We start from the raw sequence: 25288 nt of genomic DNA, 5'->3' as shown, positions 1-25288 counted from the left end.
AATCATCCGAATTGGGACCGGACACTATTCGGTTAATCAAGTGATCAGATAATTGGAATTTTCACAAAAAAACAAACGATAAATTAGGGGAAAACCTCCCTTAAATAAATTATAGTATTATTTTCTTCAATTATAACCGGTTGAATGAATAAACTTTTCTTAAAGTGTCTCAACGCAGTTCGAATAATATCTCAAATTCAAAAAGTTTAGCCTACTTTCTCCTAAAGTAGCGATTGGGATTATCGGCGATTCAGTCAATTGGATTCAACTTGAGATACAATTTTGGATATATAACCCAACTGGAGTTATTATTAAAAACCGGGATAAATTCCACCAAGATTTATATTCTTAAAAATCAAGTATGTCATTTGATATACAATACCAAGAAGAAAAATTAATCCTCAAAATGTTATGAATTTATGTTCTATTAATTCTGAAACGGATCACAAAATTTTATGAATTTATTTTCTACTAATTCTGAAACGGATCACCTCAAGGATTCCAATTAATAGGCGCAGAAGTGAAAATGATGAAAAAATTTTGTTTCATTCTGGTAACATATTAGTATCAAAATCGAAAAAATGACACCAGTTTAAAGTGTCTAAAAGCGAGATGTATAACCTTAAGGTTAGGTTCGAATTGTGTTAGGTACAATCAATTTGAAACCACAAAAATACTTACACACAAATAAGTTAAACATCGAAAAATGTATTTTCATAACATAATATATATTTGAAATGCTCACCATTTCTAGAAGAAAGAGATGACTGAGAAGAAAAGCTGTGATTCTCTTGAGAACTTTCATCTGAGGATGAACTATCTGAAATTAAAACGAAAAATTTTAAATTAAAACGAAATGTTTGAAGAGAAATAGTACAGGCTCAGCCTAGTTTTTCCTTCAATGTCATAATTTTATTATGATTGTAGTATTTTTTATAATAAATAAATGAAAAAATTAATGAAAATTACTCCCACTTTTGATATTATAATTCACGATTGATATTGGCACTTAATTTTCATTAATTACTTAGAAATCACAAAATATTATGATTATAGTGACATTATCTATGAAATTCATAAATAAATATAGATAGATAGATTAAATAGCATCCACTGCCCACCTAATCAGGGGGATCTGGAAATTGTCAAAAAATCTAAATGGTCGAACAACATAATTATACATAGCCTACAGTAACAAAAACAAGACACAGGGCAAAAAAGCATTATGAAATTCATGTAGAGAAGTGATCAATGAACTATGTCAAAAGCACTTTAAAGATAGAAGCAACTAACAATCTTGAAAACAGATTATAATTCAAATCAATTTGTTATAACATCCCATAATCTTCTGACAAGAAGACAGGGAATGAGTCACGGAAACATAAAAACAGTAAAAAAATAAACAATAGATACATTGAGAACATTATTATCATTTAGTGCTGCACAAAATTTGTCAATAGAGTAGTATGCCTAATCGATTAATTGTTTTTCAACAACCTTCTTAAACATTCTCGGATCGGTAGTTTCTCAGATCATGTGGGAGAATATTACATTGGTCATATAATATTGGGGATAACAAGGTCTTTAAATACCAAGACCTTGATATTTATAGACCTTGGGGGATAAGTTCGAACGCTAGCGCTTGTGAGTAGAGCAGATGACAAAGGTGATCTTTGAATGAATTCGTTTTAAACATTTTTTGACCTAAGATCGAAGGCTAGCGCATCCATGAAGATGTGAACTGTCTTTGGAGAAACTTTGCCACCAGAGATCACGAAAGTTCCCCTGAAGTGTGGGGATTTATCAAATAAGGTTCGGCAATGTTCCTCAGATCCTGTGAGAGTTTATAGACTTTTCAAACAAAGAGATGAGTTGCGAGTAAGTGATTAGTTAAGATGATACGGTGAGTACAGCAATAAAAGTTTCCATTTTGATGGTATTCTTCAGAAATTGGCAGAAAACACAAAAGGTTCCAATCGATAACATTGATGTCAGCTGTTCCATTGCCAATATATGAAAATTAAAAAATATATATTTATTAGGCGGAGTTAGGACATTCAAGTCCTCTCTCTATATATATTACAAAGGTGATAATACCTCGAATGTTGGGGAAAATATTGTGTGCAACAGATGTGCAAACGTTTTGCCTGTTTTAATATATGGCCGAACCAGCTACGCCTCTTTCGGCCAAATTCTATCTCGTTTGACAATGACCGGTTTTGCACACATGTTACACAAATAGCCATTACTTGAGTACTAACCGACCAAGGAGATTCATTCTTTGATTGAGATAATATAAATTATAATGTTAGCAAATTACCTAATTCGAGTCTGGGTTCGACAAACGGGCCTTTAAATCTGGCAACAAAACTAAATTTGGCGAGTCTTTCAGTCAGAGGCATTGCCCTTGCTGCGGCTGCGGTTGCTATTGCCGCCTCCAGCTGGCCAGCCAGTCCTTTGTCCTTTTTCTAAAAGAAAAACAAAAATTACACGACTTATCTCGTGTTCCACTCACAAAATAATATTTTCTCATTGGATAGTTCCTTATTTTGAGGAATGGATGAAAATTAAAAAGCAATTCAATTCTTTTCCGTAGTAGATTGATGAAAACATCCCAGCAAATCGTGTTTTCTCACGGCTAATCCCCCTGCACATGGGGACAATAGTGGCTGCCACTGAAATTCCACTTATTGTCCATGTGAGAATGGGCTTGAACGCTGCTAATGTCTCTAACTGCTGGCGTTAGCCGCTACTTTCGGCTGATTGTGAACGCTACTATTGTCTCTGGGTGCAAGGGACTTGGATGGCTGATAACTTGAAAAATCAAAATAGGCCGTATTTATAAACTGTTTTTCGAAACTGACTTGGCCAAGAACGTTTTCACTGTCTAGCAACCGATAGGAATCATTAAGCCATCTAGGAGAATTGTTCTGAAAGATTCATCAGAGCGTGCTAGCTTAAGAAATTTTAAAAATATAGTTTATAAATAAACGGAAGCATTAAAAAAAGTTTTAAATATATAGGAAATTCATGTGAAAGTAAATTTTTATGAGAGTAAATTAACTAACCATTTTTCAACCAGAAACATATACAACGGCTACGGATAGTTACCCATTTTTCATTTCAGTTTTTTAGGCCACAAATATATCAGATCGAAAGAGAAAAACAAATACTTAACTATTTTATTAATACACATAGGGTTAACTAACGTAGGGAATCAAGATTATTCTATGCAAAAAAAGATTCCCCAAAACCATTAGCAATACTAATTTTTGAGAGCTGAAGATTTTCAACAACCACATTCAAATTCCTGTTTATTTCAATTGAAATGTAAATATAACATCTCATGAAGATAACCATAGACCCATAGTACAAAGGTAAGTACAGTAATCAGGAAAGAAAAATTTATCTTTCAAATTCCCTGAGATGCTTCTTTTCTGGTATAGTTCAATATTTTGCATAATGTATTATTACAAAAAAGTAAAAATTGAGTTTAAATTAAACAGATTAGAACTAAAAGTCAATAATATTATAAACAATTAGAGGTATGCTGAACCGCGATGCGCAACATTGTGTAAATGACCACAAATAGTATATGGATTATCTCAAACTAATATAATTACACAATTCAATATATACTTACGATAGTTGTCTTCATTGACTTGAAGTTGTTGTTTCCGTCAAAGGGTTTAACACATTGATCTCGCACCCAACATCGATTAACTTTTGCCCCAAAAAATACAACGTGATACCACGTTTCCTAGAACAAATCAGAGTTGAACTTTATAGACATGTCCTATAGGGTAAAACGCTTATTAGGTTTCAAAAATTAGAAGCCTTAAGACAGAAAGATGAGATATGAGATAATCACATCAACAAAAAACTATTTCAAGAAAGCCTTCGTATCCCAAACCAACCTCAATTCAAATGACATTGCAGTGAGAGGTTGATGAAACTTTAACCAATTAACATGTAAATCTTGTGATGATCAAGTTCATTGATCAAGTAAGTGTATGATATTGTAGTTACATCCAGCCTCCCAGACCTCTCTTCCACATCATACAATACTCAATTACCATTAAGGTTTTTTATACGATCATGAGGCTACCTACATTCCTTACAAGGGATTGGAAGATTTCGGGATACAACGATAAAGATCATCATATTTTCCTAGATATAATGAATTAGCAAGGATAAAGTAGCTTCAAGACGTTTTTTAAAATGATTTCGATACACAATTTCAAAAATTAATTGCGACCGTCGATGTCTCAAACCGTTTCAATGATCTTAAGATTTACATATACTAATAAATTATACAAAAACGAAATAAATGAGAACCTAAATTGAATAATCGTGTGTTAATGAACACTAATGGTGGCTTCTAACAAATTCAACACTTTGAACAAAAAAAATTTGTCATTTAAAATTTTATCAACGTCATAGCAACTGCTATCACTAGTAGTTCTGTGAACTGTAGAACTCACGCAGTATTCTCATCCACAAGTACCTGATTGAAACTATAAACCTTATGGAAATACAGCAATAGACTGGCTTCTCCACACATCTGTGTAATCACTTGTCTGATTTATGATGAATAATTCTATAGTCTGATTTTTACTCTAATATTGGCGTGTGAAGGAGGCTCCTTTTTCCTTTTATATTATCCTTGAAATGCAAAATTTCCAAAAATCTTGTATATACGTCGACGCGCAATTAAAAAATGAACATATCTGTCAAATTTCATGAAAATCTATTACCCCGTTTTGCCGTAAATGTGCAACATATAAACATTTAAACATTAAGAGAAATGCCAAACCGTCGACTTGAATCTTAGACCTCACTTCGCTCGGTCAACAAGTAGTACTGTTATTAATTACGTGTTACAGACAGACAATAGACAGGCAAACAGACGTTAACAGAAGCGAGCTAATATAGAACTTATAATTAAAATATGTTTTGTATTAAGCAGCCGGAATCATTGTGTAGGCGCATGAAGGACATTCTGTGTGATAACTCCCAAATAGGATCGGCTTTTTTAAAGAATGGAAAAATAATTACAGAAATAGCATGTAATTGATTCCAGCTGACTAAATGATAAATCACAACAAATGTTTTTCTTATGCACATTCAATGTTATTTTTAAATAATTATTATTTAATCCCTTTTACTCCTTAAGGGAATTTTTTGAATGTGACACGGCAAGGACTTGTTTTTATTATTATCTTGACGTGTTCCCTTATGGACATGCCCTGGTGGCATGTCTGTGCTATGAACAAAAACCATTATTATTATTATTTAACGAAAATAAAATGCTGAAAATCACCCCGAAGACTTCTGCTACTGCAGACATTGACAACAGGGTTAACAGCTAATGGAAATTCGATGAGAACTACTATCCAAAAATTAGTTGCCAGCCCGGGAATCGAACCCGGTACCTCCCAATTGCCAGTCAGGAATGCTTACCCTTACACCAAACTGACAATCTCTGGATAGCAGCGCTCATTTTATACGAAGCCATAGCGGCCAACCAGTTTATTTTTAAATCCTGAAAAGGGACGGAGTGAGTCAATTTTGTTGTCTAACGAACTTGACCCGTCAAAAGGTTCGAAGAAAACGTGTTCAAAATTTGAAGCTGATTGATCAATTAGTTATTGTAGAACATACAAACAGACAGACAACGACTTTGGCCTTCAGTGAGTCATAAGTAAGAACTCGCTAACGCTCGTTTAATAATGAATATATATCATTGTTAGGCTATTAGAACTGCCGATAAAGGTGGCAGTTGCATATTAAGAGTTTAATTCATAAAGTTGATTATCATTTATAAAGTTGATTCATAAAGCCGTTTGGTGAATCTGACCGTGACACTATCTAGTTGTATTGGTAGCATTGTTAGTGTGTTTGACTTACTGGTTTCGGCCACCAAAACATCTGAGTGTCGGGGTCATCGTCGACTATGGCCGGCCACCAGGGCCAGCCTTGCAGGTGCGCCCACACCACCGAGCCAGCCGTGTATTTGCTGCTGATCACGTCCACCTCCCCCTCAACCTCCCACGGTTGTCGCTGCTCTTCAATGCTGCAGTCGTTGAATGCCTTGTCTGCAACCAATCACAACATTCCATCATCTACCGTATTCAGTTTTCAAATCATAATAGAAGGGAATTAATTGCAGGAATGTAAAATGAAACTGTTCAATTTGTATTCAACGTGATTGAAAAATCAGATGGGTAACATACCGGTATTCATGGAACAAGTCCATATCTCTGGCACGTCCTGAGGGTCCTTCAATTCTCGACAGTAACGGTACTTGCCGCAACCCCTATTTGTACATTGCACCTGCAAAAATCAGGAAAACAATCAAAACGATGCAGCTAAGTACATTCTAAAAGATTGAAGGTTGATCTGACATGAAATAATTCAAAGTCAGTATATGTAATAGCAATACAAGTAGTATACATTCTATTATAACTTTGTTGTAGTCTAGACACTGTGCTCCCACGTAATTAATTTAAAGAAAACACTTACTTACTTTTCGAAGAGAAATGAGAAATGTATTCCACTCCTAAGGAGGATCTTCATAAACCTGACACTAGGGGCGCTTGTTTTTCATGGTTTGGGCTGTGTGGCAAGAATGTGTGAGACTACATGACGTCTAGACTACAAAAATGTTATTTTAATTAAGTGTTTCGTCATGGAAGGCAACATCCAAACAACAAGGATATGTTTGTATTCTGAATTGAAATGAGTTCATTGCAAAAACAAAATCTATTAGATACCTCTCCCTTATTGCTTGATAGTAGAAACATAATTGATACATATTTCTATTCACCTTACTCATGACAAAATTCTGAGTGGTTTTTAACAATTTAAATATTATTGTTACTTGCCCACTCTATAAATTATTTAGTTAATGTCAAGAATTTGACTGTTCTGCATTAGAATAGAATAGAATAAGTTTTATTATAACAGCTTCTGAGGTCTTTAGAAGCATTACCTCCGTCACAATATACAACAGATGTCACACATACAATACAATAATATTGAAAAGATTAATGTGAACATGTCATATGTAATATTAGATATCAGTCAGGAGCAGAGGAGAGTTCAACAAAATAGAAATCACTGAATAGATCTAACCATTCTTCAGTACAGTGGAACCTCGATATAGTACATCCCGTTATAGTACTTTTGCAGTCCCTTGAAACGTCCATATAGCTGTCAATATGGATCCAGTACACCCGATTTAGTACAGACCTCGTAATAGTAGGCACATATTTTGAGCGCTCCCTCAAGAAGCACTATATTGAGGTTGATCCACTTGTGCCGAACACTATTTTTAATTCAGGCCTTTTCCCAAGTTATAATAGTAAATTTAATACGCAATAGACTAGAGCCATTATTGTAAGTGAGTTAGCGAAATAAATTATTTTCTCTCTCTCTATTATGAACGACCATGACTTCGAGTTTCCCATGATAGATATTTAAAAATTGTGGCTCCGAGTCGTCGAGGAATGTAGATTATGGAATTATCTCTAAAACTTAGCCTTCCTGTCGCGACATGGAGTGCGATAAGCTGGAAAACAGCAAGCATTGAAATCATAACAAACTACCGATTTTGCAGTTACTATTTGGTCCAAAGGCTCTAGAAGCCACGCGACGATTGGTCAAATTGATTCCCTTCGCCCAATAGGAGACCTGTTTCTAAATACAGTAGTGGGGGGATTCCCCAGCCGCGAGACCAGATTACGTTTCGGAGGACACTTTGCTAGGAGCACTACGAGAGTAAAGATGTAGTCATTATGTTTCGCCCTTTTTGGGCAGGTTTACAAGTTTATATCATTAGTTAATGTAGAGCTAGTTTTATTTTTATTAAAGTTTAAATTTTATATGGGTGCCATGTCCTGAAAAGTTTAATTGTGTTTCTTCATCATGTACGAATAATTGTTTCTTCAAATAACAGCTAAGGTACGTAAAATAAGGTTAAAATATAATTTAGGGAATTTAATTGATTGAAACTTCCATAAGAGTATTGTATTAACAAAGCCTGTTATTTTTCAAGTTAATAATATTGATTGAGAATAATCCTTTTGATTTTATTAGTGATGGAAGATAATTATAAATTTTTTTTCTAAAGAAGTATAGAAAGTTTTCAGTTACGTTACATTTGAGTTATTGTTTCTGGAGATATATTATCGTAGAGTATTGCTGAAAGTCAGGAAGATAGCCTTCAAATTGGAATGAAATTTTTAAGATTATGTTCATATTGAGTTTAAGACTCAATTTTATATTTTTCTGACTGTGTTTTCTCATGGCGTTAAGGCTTTTAACTGAACGCTAATTTATTAAATTATAACAGAACTTTTGAATTATTTGTGAAGAAAGATCCATTAATTCTGATACAAAGAATCAGTAGTTTAAAGATAAAAATCTATATAAAATAAGGATTCAAATAGAATGAGAGAATTTAATTAATTGTAATCAATAGATAACTCCTGTTTTAGCTTTTGATGAATTGTAGGAAGAGTTAGAAATTAATGCTGTAATACATTTATTTACAGCGGTTCATGTGTGTCCCCAAACCAACTTCTTGTACTACCACCCCTTTGGTTCCGCAACTTTATGTAAAACCGCTTCAAGACACCCGTTCAGACGACAGGTCTAGGGACGTAAGAGGACGTCGCCGTCAAGCCAAATTCAACCGGTAAAAGTTCACCGCCAAAAACAAGGTACTGTAACCCCGACGATAAAGCAACGTACAGACCAACGAAAGTGCAGTGTAGTGAAACAAAGGTTCATTCGAGAATGTCAATCAAAAGTGGGGATTCAAAATTATTATGAAATGGGTTATATGGGTTACTATCGACGAAATTTGGGTTCAACGGGCTTTTCTTTCTTGAGTAATTTCATGTTGAAATTAATTTGTTATTTTATGACTGATATTGTTTGGTTTTGTGACGTATTGCTATCTAAACGGGGATAGTAATGCGCCCCCGAATCAGATGAAGAATGTCAACAAAGTAACATGAAATTGTTGTTTCTGTTGTTCGATTTTAGTTGCCAATGTTTATTGAAGCTGTTTGTATTTTTCAATTATTTCAAATTGTAGTGTTATTCTATAGTAGAAACCTATTAAATCAGGCATGGCAAGATTAATTGAAGTTTTCTTGACTCTAGCCCGTTCACCTGCATGAATTAGGTATAAACTCAGGTATTTTCTAGATGTGTCGGCCTATTTCTAAATTCTAGATTTTATTCAAAATTATCTTTTTATCATCTTTTAAAAGGTCAGGCACACACTGTATCAATTTCGTCAACTGAATTTTTGCATCAAGTAGATTGTGTTTTTGAATAGCAGTGAATAAAGATATTAATAGTATTTGCTTATCCTCAACCAATTAATTGCTAAGAACTGCCACCAAACATTAGAATTCATTTTACTCTCATTAATAGTTTAAACTAGTAACTTTGTTGTTCAATATAACGAGTTTGGTCATTAAAATTGCTTAGTTATTCTTGTTCAACGTTTCTTTTTAAAATATTACAACTTTTACTACTTTAATATTATACTATATTATTATTTTGAAAAGTTGTGCTATTATAATAAATATAACTACAGTACTAGGTTGCAAATCCATACTTTTACATGACCCACACCAGGTCGAAACGATAGTCACTACCAATAGTAATGCATTTTCACTAAGGCTAGACGCACACCAGTTAGTCAAGACAAGACAAGACAAGACATGATCAGACACGTTTAGTCACAATACTTCACATTGTTGCTTGTGACGCAACTCACACTGATAAGACATTGCAATTAGACATGTCTTCATAAGCAACCTTGTAAAGTATTGTGACTAAACGTGCCTAGTCTTGTCTTGACTAACCGGTGTAGGTACGCCCAGCCTAAGTGTTTTTAAAATTCAAATAATTACACTTTATTACTCTAGGTATGAGAAGTACGTATTTGATAGAATGAATTGCATTAAGTCGTCTGAATTACTGTTGATTACAATTAAGACTATATCTGTTTATTACAAGCCTAAGCCTAAGCCCAAGCCTAAGCCTAAGCCTAAGCCTTATGATAAGCCTAGCCAGCCCAACAGTAATTTATTTACCCAGACTTCCATGAGCGCTGAAAGATTAAGCCGACCCTCGCTCCCCCACGCGCAGGCACACACGCGCCATTGATATACTACGTAGTATACAGGTAGACAGACCGTCCCTTTACTCACACACACACACACAAAAGGAGACTGCGCTTGTGTGTATGAGTAGTAGGAGGGTCGGCCTAATCCTTCAGAGCTCATGCCTATTTGGACAGAGTATAACTTCTCTTTCGTTGAATCTGGAAGCATCCTAGTCAAGCGAAAGAAAATATTCAAGCAAATCTAAAACATGATACAGATATTTTTAGAACAAACGCCACCATAAATTAATAAGTATTACAGATACAATACAAATGAAATAAATGCATAAGTATTAACCTACAACCAGACATCATGCTTACAGTTCAATGCTCAAGCTATATTGCAAAAGTAGCACGCTAGAACATTACCCTACACCTTCTTACCTCTAAATGGAAAAAATTGATGGTATAACTTAAATACCACTCGAGCGTTGCCAGGTTTTCGTTCTCAGTGGTGAGCTCAATTTTCCAATGAGTTTTATCGTATTCTGTATATACCAAGACCATTAAAACAGTAAACTACAATAACACATTCAAATTTTCATAGGGATTGCTACAGTTGATTTATACTTATTCTAGTTTGTACTACAGGTTTCGATTAGCATAGCTCAGGTTTCATATTGCCTTAAGAGTCATCACGTGCATAATTTGCTATTTTTTCAAAGTTTCTATTACTGTACCGTAACGATATATCTCAAGACTTCCGGAAATAATAATTTGCAATGTATTAAAATATCGCCAAAAACAAGCTCATTTCTAACGTTTTTCAGTTTCATTAATTCACGATATTTGCGATCATTTTTTCCAATAATAATACACTCAAAATCCAAGCACTTTAATCTTGGACCGGGCCACTATAATTTGTCTAGATGATGTGTTTTGGATGGGTTAAAAATGGGTTTAGGTAAATGTAATTTATGGATGAGTTTCACCCGACATTCTGCTCCTCATAATAATACAGAGTGATTCACATAAGCTGTAACAATAGGTAACATGTTAACCGTTCATTTTACAGAGAACTTTAAATGGGAAACTTCCCTTCTTTTTTTTGTGAAATTTTACGACATGCCATTTTGAATTGAAAATTTGGCCGCCATCTTCCAAAATGAAGGGCAACTTTATTTGAATGGCAACCCCCATTTTTTATAAAATTTTTGGATTCTACGTAAAATTCAAAGACATTTTTTACTCTTGTCATCTTTTTGATAAACCTAACCGTTTAGGATTATCAAAATAATGACAAGAGTAAAAATGTCTTAAAATTCTATGTAAAATCCAAAAATATCATAAAAAATGGGCGTTGCCATTTAAAAAATAAAGTTGTCCTCCATTTTGGAAGATGGCGGCCAAATCTTCAATTTAAAATGGCATGTCGTAAATTGTCACAAAAAGAAGGGAAGTTGCACATTTAAAGTTCTCTGTAAAATGAGCGGTTAACAAGTTACCTATTGTTACACCTTATGTGAATCATCCTGTATAAACTCTATTAGTGGTATCCCATTAGAAAAATCGCTCAAAGACCTGGGAGTAGTATTTAGCCCTGACATCTCTTTCAACTCACATATGTTGAGTACACAGTTGAAATAGCCAATCCGCAGAAAGGATTAATTTTGTGGACTTGCTCGCCCTTCAGTGATGTAGAATCACTGATACTTCTATATAAATCAATAATGTGAGAAGCCTGTTAGAATATGCTTGCGAAATTTGGAATCCTCATTATAATGGACAGATTTAACTACTGGAGCGTTTACAGAACAAGTTTCTAAGATGTACCTATTCATTACAAACAGCATAATGTTTTTTGTCCCTTTGATTATTTCTTCCTATTCACTTAGAAATGAGTTTGATATCATTTCCATGTAAGACGCGATGAAAAATCACTTATTGGCAATCTTTAGGTGGAACCATATACAATTATTGTGTGCGATTTCAAATAGCCAAATAGGTATAGTCTACAAATGATATCCAAGAAAGTTGAACAGTTTGATACATACTACTTATAATAGTAGTACATTTTTATTCAACCAGAGAGTTTGTGGTATTTTTTCGCAGCAATATAATGGAGAAAAAATTGGTTCACTAGTGAACTAAGTACCCGTACAGATCGTGACAGCTTATGCTCTTGAGCTTGAAGTGGAAGTTAGCTTCTATTAAGAACAGCACTAATGGTCGTTCGGAAATATTCAATTTTTTGGATAGAGCCATATTAAAATGTGTTTTTACAACACGTTCCCTTCAACGCTTTAGCACGCTACACATAAGGAAATTAGTAGCGGCTACTATAGCTGCTACGGGAACGCGGAATTAGAAATGTCCAAAACTCAAATGTACATGGCATTTCCAATTCCGTGTTCCCGCGACAGCTTTGGTCCCTGTATGCAGGCTGTTTCTAGTTGCCAGTCGCTACCACTTTTACATAAGTCAAACTGCAGTTAGTGATGTAGGTTTATATTAAGGGAAGATAGCTTATCTGAACGCTTTCAATTCTAAATGATAATGTTGTTGTTATTTTTTACAAAGACAAAATGTCTAGTAAACAAACAGTTGATTAGACAAACGTCATATTCACTTAGAGAAACTAATTTTCAAATCTGTTGACAGTAACTTCTTAATATAAAAAATCAGATATGCTTTACAGTTAGATATGAAAGAAATAAACTGAAAATGAAAAAGCTATAGTATCTCACCCAAAGTCCGATAGTGCGACACTGCCGCAAGTAGAGCATCTGCTCTTTGTAATTTTTTGTTTTGGGAGGTTTGTCGTAGATGATACTACGGTCCTTTCCCCATGTGGTCTTTTGGGTGTTCAAGATCAGGTGCTGTACATCATCTTCTTCAAAATCGTACTGTAAAACAATCAATATGCTAGTCACATTCGAATGAAGTATCAATCAATAGAAGCAACTCAATACTGAAGGAAGATGACCTGTATTATATAGTAACGGTTATTGATTGCAAAGCTATGTAAGACTGACACCATAATATGATCATTCAAAACAAACACTACTTATTTTGTTCAAATCCACTTCATTTTATACTGCATTTCGCATTTTCATTCAAATTATTTCAGAAAGCTATGTAATGACGAAAACATTAATTTCTAGTTGCTTTACATTCTTGAAAAAATTAACGTTAATACTTTCAAAATAATTACTCAACATGCATATAAAGCCGCTAATCTTCACTTCGAACAAGCCGCCTGGTTCCAGTATAACTTTTACAATGGCAACCATTATCTTGCAAAAGGTTAAAAATTTATCAGAATTTCTGAGCAACATCACAGTAATTTCAAACTCAAGTCAAATACTTGCAACTCACCACATCGATTGTTGAAGAGTCATTTACAGAATGAGAAAATGTCGGACTAGAAGCTGGTTGTTGTTTAGAAGTGGAGCTTGATGCCTCATCAGAAATATCCAATTTGGATCCATTTTTGGGCTTGTCCAGTTCCTTATTTTTCATAGCGGAAATATAATTCTCAAAATTTGTTTCATCACTCTGAAAAGATTCAGCGTTTAGATTCTTGTTTGCCTAAAACATCAAGTATCAAATGAATGGAATAATCAATGTTTATTTGTCCCAAAAAAAAACAAATTACAATGACAATGGTTAGGCCTATAAAAGAAAAAAGAAAATTACAATATAAAATGGAAAATGAAATGCCATCAAATAGGATAAAATATAAATATAATAAATTGGAAGTCCCTGCAAGGTTCGAAAACCCTGAGCGTAGGGGCTGAGTGTTCAATGATGCAAGAAAATAATTATGGGATAACATGCAACTTAGTTCGGTTATCTAACATTAATTTATTGAAAAAATCTGGGAGAGGAACAGGGAGTAAGGAAGGGAAGAGAAAGTAGCAGAGTAGAGGCATAAAGGAAAGAGAATAATAGTAGAAAATTACATTAAAAAGCATGAAAAGTTTTTATACTAAGCTAGGATGAAATTTCTCTTGATAAAAGCTATTTATACTAAGATTTAATTGTTTAAAATTAAGCATGTACATATTAATTTTGAAAAACTACCATTTTACTATTGAATTCACTAGTGGTAACATTAATGAGCTTTGATACCTTATAAAAAACTGTTTTTTTTTTTTAAATCGATAAAATATCTTCTGTAATTTGAAAGAGGGACGGATACACGCAGGTTAAGATTAATATTTTCTTCAATCTATGAAGACTATGATAAAAATGTTTATGTATAGTTGCCTGAGAATTGAAACATCCAGCTTACTAAATAGATTCTCACTTCAATAGAGTCTGGGGTTTCCTAATATAGTTCTAATAGGGTTTTTTAATCTCATCAAAATTTATTTATTATAAAATTGGGAAAAATCACTAAACGTTTTTCCAAGTGGTTTGAGTATGTTCCACCCCAAATTGTACAAAGTAAAAAAAAACAAACAAAGTACTTATACAACAAAATGACGTACAATTTTAAAATAAAAATTATACAACAAAATGTTGTTTTATGCATTGCATCAAATTAGGAATTTTTAATTCGAATAATAGTGAAAGCCAGCATACCTCCAGTTCTGAAATTCTTGCAGAAATGTCTGTAAGAGAAGGTTTCTCATTGACAGTTTTCTCTCGTAACGGTAATCTAGTAAGACAAATTTTGGGAATTTTTCTAGCAGCTGGGCTATCACTTATGACAAGACTATTTTTTTGTTCTGTTAGCTTTTCTTCAGCTGTGTAGTCATCCGAGCTTCCTTCTTCAGTAATCTTCTGCTTTTTAGAAGCAAGTGCAGTATTTGATAATACGGCAGCTCGCTCTACTGTCTGCTTATTAGCTGAATTTTCCTAAAAAAATTTTGATCTCAATTAGGATTACAAAAAAGAACAAATTATTATTCTAAAACATTGTTTCAGTGTAAAAATTCTTTAAAAATTTCTAATTAGCTAAAAGAAAAGCTACTCCAAGTCATTGATTAAGAGCATTTTTGTAAATACAAATTGTAAGGTTGTTAACGCGATACTCTTTCTTATGATCTATCTTAAAACTTTCTAGTATACCCAGCTAATTGATTCTTTTTCTGCAATCTTGGTCCAAAGGACAGTCTCAACACTAATAATATACCAACAAAACGCAAAAAGCAGATTTCTTAAAATATCGAACTCACTTTTTCATTATAAGGCACAAACTTAGCTGCATCACTTGTATTTGGAATTATATCTGTTTCGGTGGTTGATTCCTTATCATTCCCCTGCAAAGAGGTTTCATGTGAAGCGTCCATTTCAAGAGATGCGTCCATTTCAGGAGATGCTTCCACTTGGGAAATAGCACTTTTGATGACAGAATCAAAAATATCATCATATTGTTCTGTGGTCAACAGCGTAATCTACAAAATAAAATGAGGAATGCAATACATAGAACAACATAAATTAACAATGAAGCTACAGAATACAAATAAATTATAGGATCTGAGTGCGTACTAATTGAGGGCAATATGGTACAGTAGAAATATAATGTACATTGAAGAATCAACAAAGAAAATTCAACACAGAAATAAGTTCTCAACTCATAAAAGAAACTTAATTCAAGAATATTTTTTATTCCTAATGAAAAATACTTTAGTTGAATAGTGTTTACAACACAAGAATGAACTATGAATGACTATAATCATTGTCATTAAAACTATAGTGAGATTCATGTTCCCAATTTTCTGTTACCACCGCCTTCTATGGGAGATAAAGTCTGTGATTCAAGCTATTCAAGTACATCTGATGTATTATTATACTGTTGATGATAATTAAAATCACAAATTTTCCCATGATTTAATAACACATTTTCATGATTGAGATAAAATATTTTTGTAGTTAATAATATTTCTTCATAGCCAACAAACGATTTAGCAACAGTGCGGAGGTAGAAATAAACTATGTAGGTACTGTTCATGCAGTCAGAAATTAATTTTCTATCGCTATAAAATAAATTTCGACTACTTATAAAAATATGAATGTAATATTATAGTACCTTCTTTTGTGATAATTTTTTAGATGATTTTTTCTTAGATATTGTTTTTGCAGCCGTTTTGCCAAGTAATTTCTCTTGCGATTTAGGTGATTTTTTCTTGGATATTGTTTTTGCAGCCGTTTTGCCAAGTAATTTCTCTTGCGATTTAGGTGATTTTGCAGCTATTTCGCCAGAGTCGGTAGTAGGCCTAGGTGTTTCAGTTGTTTTCTTATCGATTGGTTTGAAAATTGCACTGAAAGGTCTAGCGAATTCCGGTTTTTTATTTGATTGTTTAGCCTGCAACAAAACAAATATAACTCTTATTTCATTTCAAAATTTTATCAATATTTAAATTAGAATGTGGACAATCATAGAAAAAACATACTACTTTTCTGTTCTCCATGATGGTATCAATCAATGTGTAGTCACTTAGAGATTACAGTGGAATTCTTCCCACGAGGTGGGAACATTTCTCTTTGGTATGTATAAAGGACTCAAGTCCCGTGATGCACACATCATTTTACTCTACCTACACCAATAGCTTCAAAAATATTATAGCAAGTAACTCATATTCAAATAATATGATAAACCATATTATTATATTATAAACTTTTGCTCCGTAAAGATTACGAACCGGTAATCTATCTTCACTCTACAAAGCTACCATAGCAAATCTCAGACATAAACACAGGTTGGTGAAAATTACGTTTGAAAGAGTAGCCATATCACTCTCGAAAACATCGAGTTGCTGTTGTATAAACACTCAAGTAATTCCAATTAAGTTAATTTTAGTCCTGAAAAATAGTACCCGTAGGCCAAGTATTCAAGAGTAGGTAAAACATAACTTGAATTAGTAGGTGAAGAAAGAGTTGTGTTTTTTTTGTCAGAACAAAAAAATATTTGATTTGATTTGATTAGTATTTAGCCATATTTCAATCTCTGCATTGGAAACTCCAAGTTTTCTTCGCAAACTCGACTGATGACTTCAGTGGATTTCTGATGCACACTATTGACATTTTCTAGCATATCGAATAAGCAATTCTCACTTGGCGAGACGTAAATGAAGCCATGTTTCTGCATCTATACATCGACGATCTGGCCGCGCTTATCACAGGGTGATTGATGGGAGGGACACATTTTTGTGATCATCGCCCCCATACCGCTTGTATTATGTTGGGAATATAAAATCTGAGATCGAAAAAAACATTCGTTACTTACAAAAATTGTGATTTTTTATCAAGGAATAAAATAAACTACGCAGTAAGGTACCTAGAAATAACTACAGCCTGTAAACATTTGCAAGCGTTTCATGACCTTATGAAAGACAATAACATACCGACAATAATGTAACAACACTTACAATATCGACAGAAATTTATTTGACTTGAATAACTGAATTAGGAAATTAATTCAGAGATAATATATGAAGATGAATCTATCAGAATCTATAACATAAAAAGTTTGACCCGTGAATACATTCATGCACAATTTGAAATGTATAGAGATTTGAAATTCCCATAATACTTACTTCAAGAGACTTGGCTGCCACTGATGGCTCTTCTCTCCCTTTGATGCTATTATGCGAAACAGATGAGAGAACAGTACTAGAATTACTGCCCTTGCTACTTGTTTCAGAGACATCAGAACAAGCATTGCTAGAATCGCTGTTATCTTCGTCAACTCTCGGACTGTTCTCAGTAGACGAACCATCACCTCGTTTAACTGCATTCTTCGATTTATTCTTTTTTGGAACGATAAAGCCCAAGTTCTTGAACACTGGGACTATTTTCTCTTTTTTCTTCGGGGTTTCCATGATTAGATCCTGGAAATGAACGAAAAACAACTCGTGTACAAGTGCATTTTAATTTGAAAACCCAATACAACTGAACACATTTCAATATTTTTTGTACTTATATTTCTTTAGCCGAGTAAAGAAATATAAGTACAAATATATATTTAAAATGTAAATATATAAGAGTCACGATATATAATATATAAGAGTATATAAATAAGAGTAGTATATGTAAGTCACGTTAAACTGTTGGTCCCGGCTAAAGTATGACATTCTTAAGGTCATTGACGGCTTAAATTATATGATCAGGGGGTGGGACCTTCCCGCAAGGGACTACCCACCAACAAAAGCCATACGAATTTACTTTTTTTAGCCGAGTGCATTATTTATTAGAATTGAATCACAAGAAACTAGTTTCGGTTCTTAAACCATCAATACAGTTTTACAAACACAATTTTGTGGAGTTCCCTTGAGATTTATAATCGTTCAACAATCTAATCTAGTTTTTCGTTATGTGAATAAATGAAAATCTTTAATTCTATGCTTACATATGTAACCGATTTCGTTCTGAGATAATCTCACTAAAATTCATCACCGTATGCGGTGAACCGTTTTATTAATTTCAATTGTAAGCTATACTTTGACATCTGTGGAAAGGCACGAAAACAATCACTTATAAAGTTTATAAAGAGTAACGAGGTCTGCCACATGCGCACTACCGCACATTTCATAAATATGTCACTAACTAAAAAATTTATCAAATTTTCTGAGTTTTTAAACCCAGAGCAATTTATATTTGTTAGAAAAAAGTCATTACATCATAATGTTAATATCCAACGCAATATCATATTCCTTAATAACAGAGAATACAACTGTTCATATCTTAATTCCATTCGTTCGTATGAAATTGTGTTTTATGGCGAAGTTCAGGCGATAAAGTGTCCCCTTTTCCACTTTTTGTAGTTTGTTCTGTAGGGCGTAGTAAAATGTTTCACTTTCAAGAGCCCAATAAGTTCGCATAGTCTATTTATGATTGCTGATTTATGATTGCTTGCACATCTTGTTGATATAACTTCTTGGTACTGTGCTGCGTGTCGTGTTGAGGTTAGGAGTTTGATCTCAAAAAAAGTTGAAAAAACGCATCCTGAAGTTTTAGGATCTTTGCAAGTAGGTGAAATTCTCATGAAACTGAATATAATGAGTGAAAATTATTTAAGTTTAAGTGATAGAGTTCAAAAAGTGGAAAAATCTGTTTCACTAAAACCGGCATCTAACATGTCTCAAAGTGATCAGGTAAACTTGCAGTTACGTGATAACTCTAACTCTGTAAGTGATGTTTCTAGTGATGGTCCTAATTTTTCAAATAGTATTATTGAGAAAAAATCGTGTAGTTATATTGATAGTGTCGGAAGGAAGAATATAGTAGTGTATCAAACCAAAATCAGGAAAAAAGTGGAAAATATGATGCTGTACTGTGCACGGTACCAAATAGTCTACCTCAAAAATCAGTCAAGAATAAAATTTCAACAAAAAATGACGTAGTTCTTTGTACTGGCGAGGTCTCAGGGCTTAAAACAACAAATTTTGACAGATCTTCTCCAGTTGTAAGTAATAAAAATTTCATCTTTCTAACCAGAATTGATAAAAGTGAATCCAGTGTTTCAGTTAAAAAGTTCCTATCAGATAGACATATCAATACAGTTGAATGTACTGAACTGAAAACAAAGTATGATAACTATAAATCTTTTAAAATTGAGGTGTCTGCTGATGATGTAGATGGACTACTGAGTGCCAACTTTTGGCCTTCTGGTGCTCTTGTCCGCCGATTTTTCGAGTCAAAAAACCCTGTTATGAACTCTCGTGTTTTTTTAGGGAAACAAGCTCCCCAATATCATCGCCTGTGATAACTGACTGTGATAGTAAAAATAATGACTTTACTTTAGGACATTGGAATGCACAGAGTGTCAGATCCAAGCAGGGTCTTCTTTCTATGTTTATTGAAAATCATAAGCTTGATTTTTTATGTGTGTGTGAACATTTTTTGACTGAGTGTGAGTCTGATTTCTACTCTCACATTTCTGATCTCAAAATAGCATCAATATTTTGTAGAACTTTGACCAGGTGTGGTGGCGCTGCCATTTACATACGGAATGATATTGACTTCACTGAAATTGATGTTTCGTTATTTTGTAAAGAGCTTGACTTGGAGGTGGTTGCTGTGATGGTGCCCACCTACCATATAATTGTTGTTTCTCTGTACCACTCGCCTAGTGGTAATTTTGACAGCTTCTGTGATCTTTTTGAACGTTTGTTGTTATCATTGAATAGACACTCTAATAACTACAGTTTTGTGATAGCAGGTGATTTCAATGTGAATTTTATTTGTGATGATCAAAAATCAAGGTATGTCATAGAGCTTTTGAAATCTTTTGGCCTATACATCACTTGCAACGAGCCTACCAGAGGACCTTCCTGTTTGGACAATGTTGCAGTAAGTTTTCAACAGGATGTCTGTGAGACAAAGGTGATTGACCTACATGGTGATGACCACTCTGCACTGGTGTCAAATTTTTCAATGTCTGGCTCTTCCATGGTGAGTGCTGCAACACCTACTTGGCATGCTAATTATGTTTTCAGTTCAAGGCGTGTGCATGAAACTGCTTTGATTCACTTTAAAAATGACTTGGCGAGAACATCTTGGGATGCAGTATTTCAGAACCCAGGTGACTCTGGTTTACTTGGGAACTTCTTCAAATTCTTCCAGGAGAAATTTGATAAATTTTTTCCAGAAATTCTCAAGACATACAGCTCTCGGCGACCACAGAAGAGACAGGGCCGTATGAAGAGTCATCAGGAGTGGTATAATGATGATCTTGCTGCGATCAAGGAAGTTATGTTGGCTCTAAAAAATAGGTGTGAAGGTGGTGATGATGGTGACAGGAGGAGATATAGACGTGCTAAATCCATCTACAAGAAGCAAGTTGAGTTGGCTAGGAAGGTAGCAACAGCAGCCAAAATTGACAATGCTCCAAACCGCTGTAAGGCAGCCTGGGATGTTATAAATTCTCATCGTTCCTTGCCAGTGAGAAAATTGGAGTTTGCGAGTCCGGATGCATTCAATGATTTCTTCATTGAATCAGTGAATAGCATTGTAGGTGAACTGCCCACTGCTGCTGCAGACCCTGCTGAACTACTGGCTGCACGAGTTCCAGCAGTGCATGCACGCCTCTCTTTCTTCCGCCCCATCACTTCATTGGCCCTGAGGAAGATTGTCAAATCATTCAAGCCATCGAAAAGTCCTGATGTGTATGGAATGTCTGCATTCATGCTTCGTGAGGTGATTGAGGAAATTGTTGATCCACTTGCTGTGGCAGTTAATGATTGCCTGAGGACTGCCATCTTTCCAGACTTCTTGAAAACATCTAGAACCACTCCGGTTTACAAGAAGGGTGACCACCAGAGCCTAAACAGCTACAGGCCTATATCCATCACTCCAATCTTTGGTAAGGTGGTTGAAGCGGTCATCAAGCCCCAACTTGAGGACTTCTTTGAGAGGAATAACCTTTTTTCAGACATGCAATTCGGTTTTCGCAGAGGGAGGTCTACTTTTGATGCGGTAAATCGGGTTGCTGAACGGATTGGTTCAGCATTTGAGGATGGTGAATCCCTGCACTGACTCTTTGTGACCTAAGCAGAGCATTTGACTGCGTTGACCATGGAATATTGTCTGATAAGCTCCATTACTATGGGATTGTGGACTCAGCTTTGTCTCTATTGAATTCCTACCTGACTGGGAGGGCACAAGTGGTGTCTCTTGGAGTGCCACAGGGTTCAATACTGGGACCAATCCTGTTTATCATAATGATAAATGACTTGGACAACAACGGCTCGACTCTGCTATTTGCTGATGATACGTCCTTATTGTCATCTGGAGTGGACCTACAGCATGTGCTAGAACTGTCAGCAGAGCATCTCCAATCTTCAACCTCATGGTTCCAGGCAAATCGCTTTCAGTTGAATGAGAACAAGACACAAAACATAATCTGCAGTTTGTCTCGCAGCCTGCCAGCTGAACAGGACCCTGTAAAGCTGTTAGGGTTTGTCTTGGACTCAAAACTGAACTGGGCTAGCCACATCCAACAAGTGACCAGGAGGCTGTCGCGAATTTGTTTCTTGTTGCTGAAGCTGAGGGGACATGTGACAGAGGCATATCTGGTAATGACTTACCATGCACTTTTCCACTGCCATATCTCCTATGGTCTGCTCATGTGGGGTCATTCAGCAAGGGTGGTGGAAGTACTTAAGCTGCAGAAACGGGCTGCACGGATTATAACTGCTAGCGAACATCGAGCACACTGCAAGCCCCTTTTTGTAAGACTGGGTATTATGACAGTTGTCAGCCACTTCCTTCTTCTCTGCCTGCTGCATGTCAAGAAGAGTCAGCATGGTTTGTTGACTCGGAATGATGTGCACCATCACAACACTAGGCATCGAGAGCTGCTTGACATCCCGAGGGTACGTCTTCAGAGGTCGCAGGTGTGTTATGGGAGTGCAGCTTTACGCTACTTCAATAGACTGCCTGCAGGAGTGAAGCAGTTGGATTTGCGTGATTTTGAGAGAGTGGTGACCGGATTCATGAGAGTCAGAGCCTACTATGAAGTGCGTGAATACATGAGTGATGATCTGACTCAAATTTTAACTACTTAGTCACTTTCTGCCATCTTGATCTTGACTTGAGTATGAAAGTGTTGTTTTTATTGTATAATGACGCCATCGATCCCACAGATGTGGGTAATGGATGAAGAAGGAGGTATATAAGGTATATATAAGGTATAGGCTGTACATGATGGGAAAAGTTATGACATAAGTACTTATAGTAACTTATTCAAATATTTGTATTAATTTCCAAGGATTAGATGAAAATACTCAGGCCGTAGAAAATTTCATTCTTGTTTTGTAGATTAAATTTATGAATAAATTGAATATAGTTTAGTCACAAAAAAGCTTGAAATTGCAGCGGCGCAATGGCCGAGGCAGCTGAGCTTTTTTTGTTACTAAAACATAATCTATGAGACAGAAACACCGGCAATGAAACAAGGAGGTTTCTTACAGAGCCAGTACCAAAATCACTTTGAATTAATCGTAGAAAGGTATACACTTTTTTCTGAGGGTGATGCCTACATGAGCTCTAGGCTCGTGCAAGGGTAATGAGGCGGATGACAATGAGAGAATGTTTTTGGTGGGTTTCGAACCACCGGGAAGCGATTTTACAACTCATGAATTGAATTCAGAGGAGTATCTTGGAGGGATGTCAAGGGTATACATTCGTATTTTTCAAGATTAGGTTATAGGTTTATCAGTTGAATAAACATTGTCATGGACTGAAAAAATCTATCCTTGAACAACATTTTATCAAACTGACGATATTTAGAAAATTACGCAGAAGAAACCGTTTCCCAATAGAAATAAAACAAAAGACCTACTATTGTCATTTCATTGAGAAAAAAACACAAAAAAGTAGCCTAATACATTTTGGAAAATAATTTAAAATTTAAATAGACCGATAGTCTATTGGTCTATTGATAGTTAAATATAATATGTTCTACTGAGAAAAAACCCGCACTAAAATTTCATTTAGTTTTGATATAAACAGATTTCTAGCCTCTGCCAAGTTTTATTTGCATTACTGCATCAATAATATGGATGCATGTATATGCATATGGATTATTTCAACCTCGATTTAGAAATTTGAAAAACTCAGAGTTAATGAGCCGAATTTGTTGAATTCAAAAAATCCTGGGTAAGCAATGTCCTGAATATTAGCATAATAAATCATAGAGACAAACCAAATAATAATGTAAGACTCGTTAAAAATAGAAAAAAATTAAAGGGTATACATATTTGTTAAAAATCTGCAACAGTAGTCATAACTCAACAACTGATTGTCAACCGGGCACTTAAACCTGTGTAATTACATTTGATTACAGGCAGTTGAATTGGCTCTATGCTAAACGCGGTCGGGGTTGGGGTAATATCACTCCTTGTAAAACAAAAAACCTAATCCTACGCAGAAAAATTACAAAATTCTTTTCAGGGTCAAGTGAATACTGTAATAGAATGTCAAAAATATAATATTACATAATACAAGCTAAATGCGTACGTATGTTAAGGTTGGGTTACTTCAATTTTTTAATGTATGGCAATCAATTAATCACTTAAACCTTTTAAACCATAAACGCAATACTTAAACTATGATGAAAGTAAAATATGACTGTTCTAATGAACTGATCGATGCCCGCAGATATTATAATTGTTTTCTGTCTTAAACTCATAACTTAAGAATCTCAGAATTTAACAAAAAATGAAAGGTTATTTAAATTTAACATAATTAATTGTAATAATTTTATGAAATTATTAGGAGCAGTGCTGCTAAAGAAAAATAATTATTTAGTAATAAAGTTGCTGGTAAAGTAATAAATTTATACTAGGCCTACTCAGGAAACTGATAAACTGAATAACTTCTATATTCTAGTAACTTATTTTACTTTTTACAACTTTTAAATTGGAAAATGAAAATAGGTTTTACTGCTTATCTTATATGTGTTAAACCAATTTGGAAATTATAAAAATTAAAGCATAAAAACGATTTAAAATATAGATTTCTAAATTAAATTATAATAAAGTCCAACTTTTTAACAAAAATACTGTATTGCCTGCCGCTTACGTAAAAGCACGCTATTTTCAGATCAGACAAGTATTCTAAGAGTAATTATTGTATAGTCTAATAAACCGGAATAAACCGTAACTAAAATATAATAATAATTTTTATTTAATAACAATATTAGTTTGAAAAGCAAATAACAAAAATAAATTATCAACAAAAACAAGATTAGGAAAGAACATGAGAAAACTTTTGTACAGACAGTATCTCTGAATGCCCAGCAATTCTGTATAGAAACCTTAATCGATTATTAATTATTATACTATCAAAAATTGAATGATAATTGGCAAATACAATAAAATTTTTACCTTAATAATAACTAATTTTTAGAATAAGTTCGCAGAGTACAAAGTAAAGTTGTTGCAAACTAGAATGGCGGATTTGCGCGAACCGGCAAGCGCAATGACAAGAGCACTGAGGAGAGCTCATACAAATCGTACCAACATACAGAAAATAAAAAGTTTGTCACCTGGTTATTCCATGCCATTATATAAATTATTTATCTATGAAAATCAAAATTGTTCGATTAGAGAAAAACATTATTTTAGTTGTTCGATAGGTGTGATTTGAAAGTTATAATAATATTATTGCATAAATTACTGTGCATTATTATTTTAATATTTTGGA

At 34.3% G+C, this 25288-nt stretch overlaps 2 protein-coding genes across 3 annotated transcripts in view; one reads left to right on the top strand and one right to left on the bottom strand.

Annotated features, from left to right (window-relative positions):
- LOC111048895 overlaps positions 1–25083 on the bottom strand; it is a 32204-nt gene extending 7121 nt beyond the window's left edge. The window contains exons 1-12 of one of the 2 annotated variants that reach the window (XM_039430325.1): positions 24970–25083; positions 17677–17970; positions 16170–16445; positions 15316–15534; positions 14720–14995; positions 13508–13720; positions 12877–13035; positions 6237–6336; positions 5911–6098; positions 3644–3760; positions 2321–2468; positions 746–820 (exon numbers count right to left, since the gene is read on the bottom strand). In XM_039430325.1, the coding sequence (XP_039286259.1) occupies positions 746–820; positions 2321–2468; positions 3644–3760; positions 5911–6098; positions 6237–6336; positions 12877–13035; positions 13508–13720; positions 14720–14995; positions 15316–15534; positions 16170–16445; positions 17677–17961 (2056 nt within the window). In that variant the 5' untranslated portion in view covers positions 17962–17970; positions 24970–25083. The remainder of the gene's footprint in view (positions 1–745; positions 821–2320; positions 2469–3643; positions 3761–5910; positions 6099–6236; positions 6337–12876; positions 13036–13507; positions 13721–14719; positions 14996–15315; positions 15535–16169; positions 16446–17676; positions 17971–24969) is intronic. The other variant, XM_039430326.1, reaches the window with a different exon arrangement.
- On the top strand, positions 19216–21616 carry LOC120351993. Its single transcript, XM_039431378.1, has 2 exons — positions 19216–19233; positions 20138–21616. Exons 1-2 carry the CDS (start codon positions 19216–19218, stop codon positions 21614–21616), a joined length of 1497 nt encoding a protein of 498 aa, XP_039287312.1.
- Positions 25084–25288: the final 205 nt, after the last annotated feature.

Source organism: Nilaparvata lugens, chromosome 6, assembly GCF_014356525.2.
Source record: "Nilaparvata lugens isolate BPH chromosome 6, ASM1435652v1, whole genome shotgun sequence".
Lineage (NCBI taxonomy): Eukaryota > Metazoa > Arthropoda > Insecta > Hemiptera > Delphacidae > Nilaparvata > Nilaparvata lugens.
This window is presented reverse-complemented; position numbering and strand designations above follow the sequence as displayed.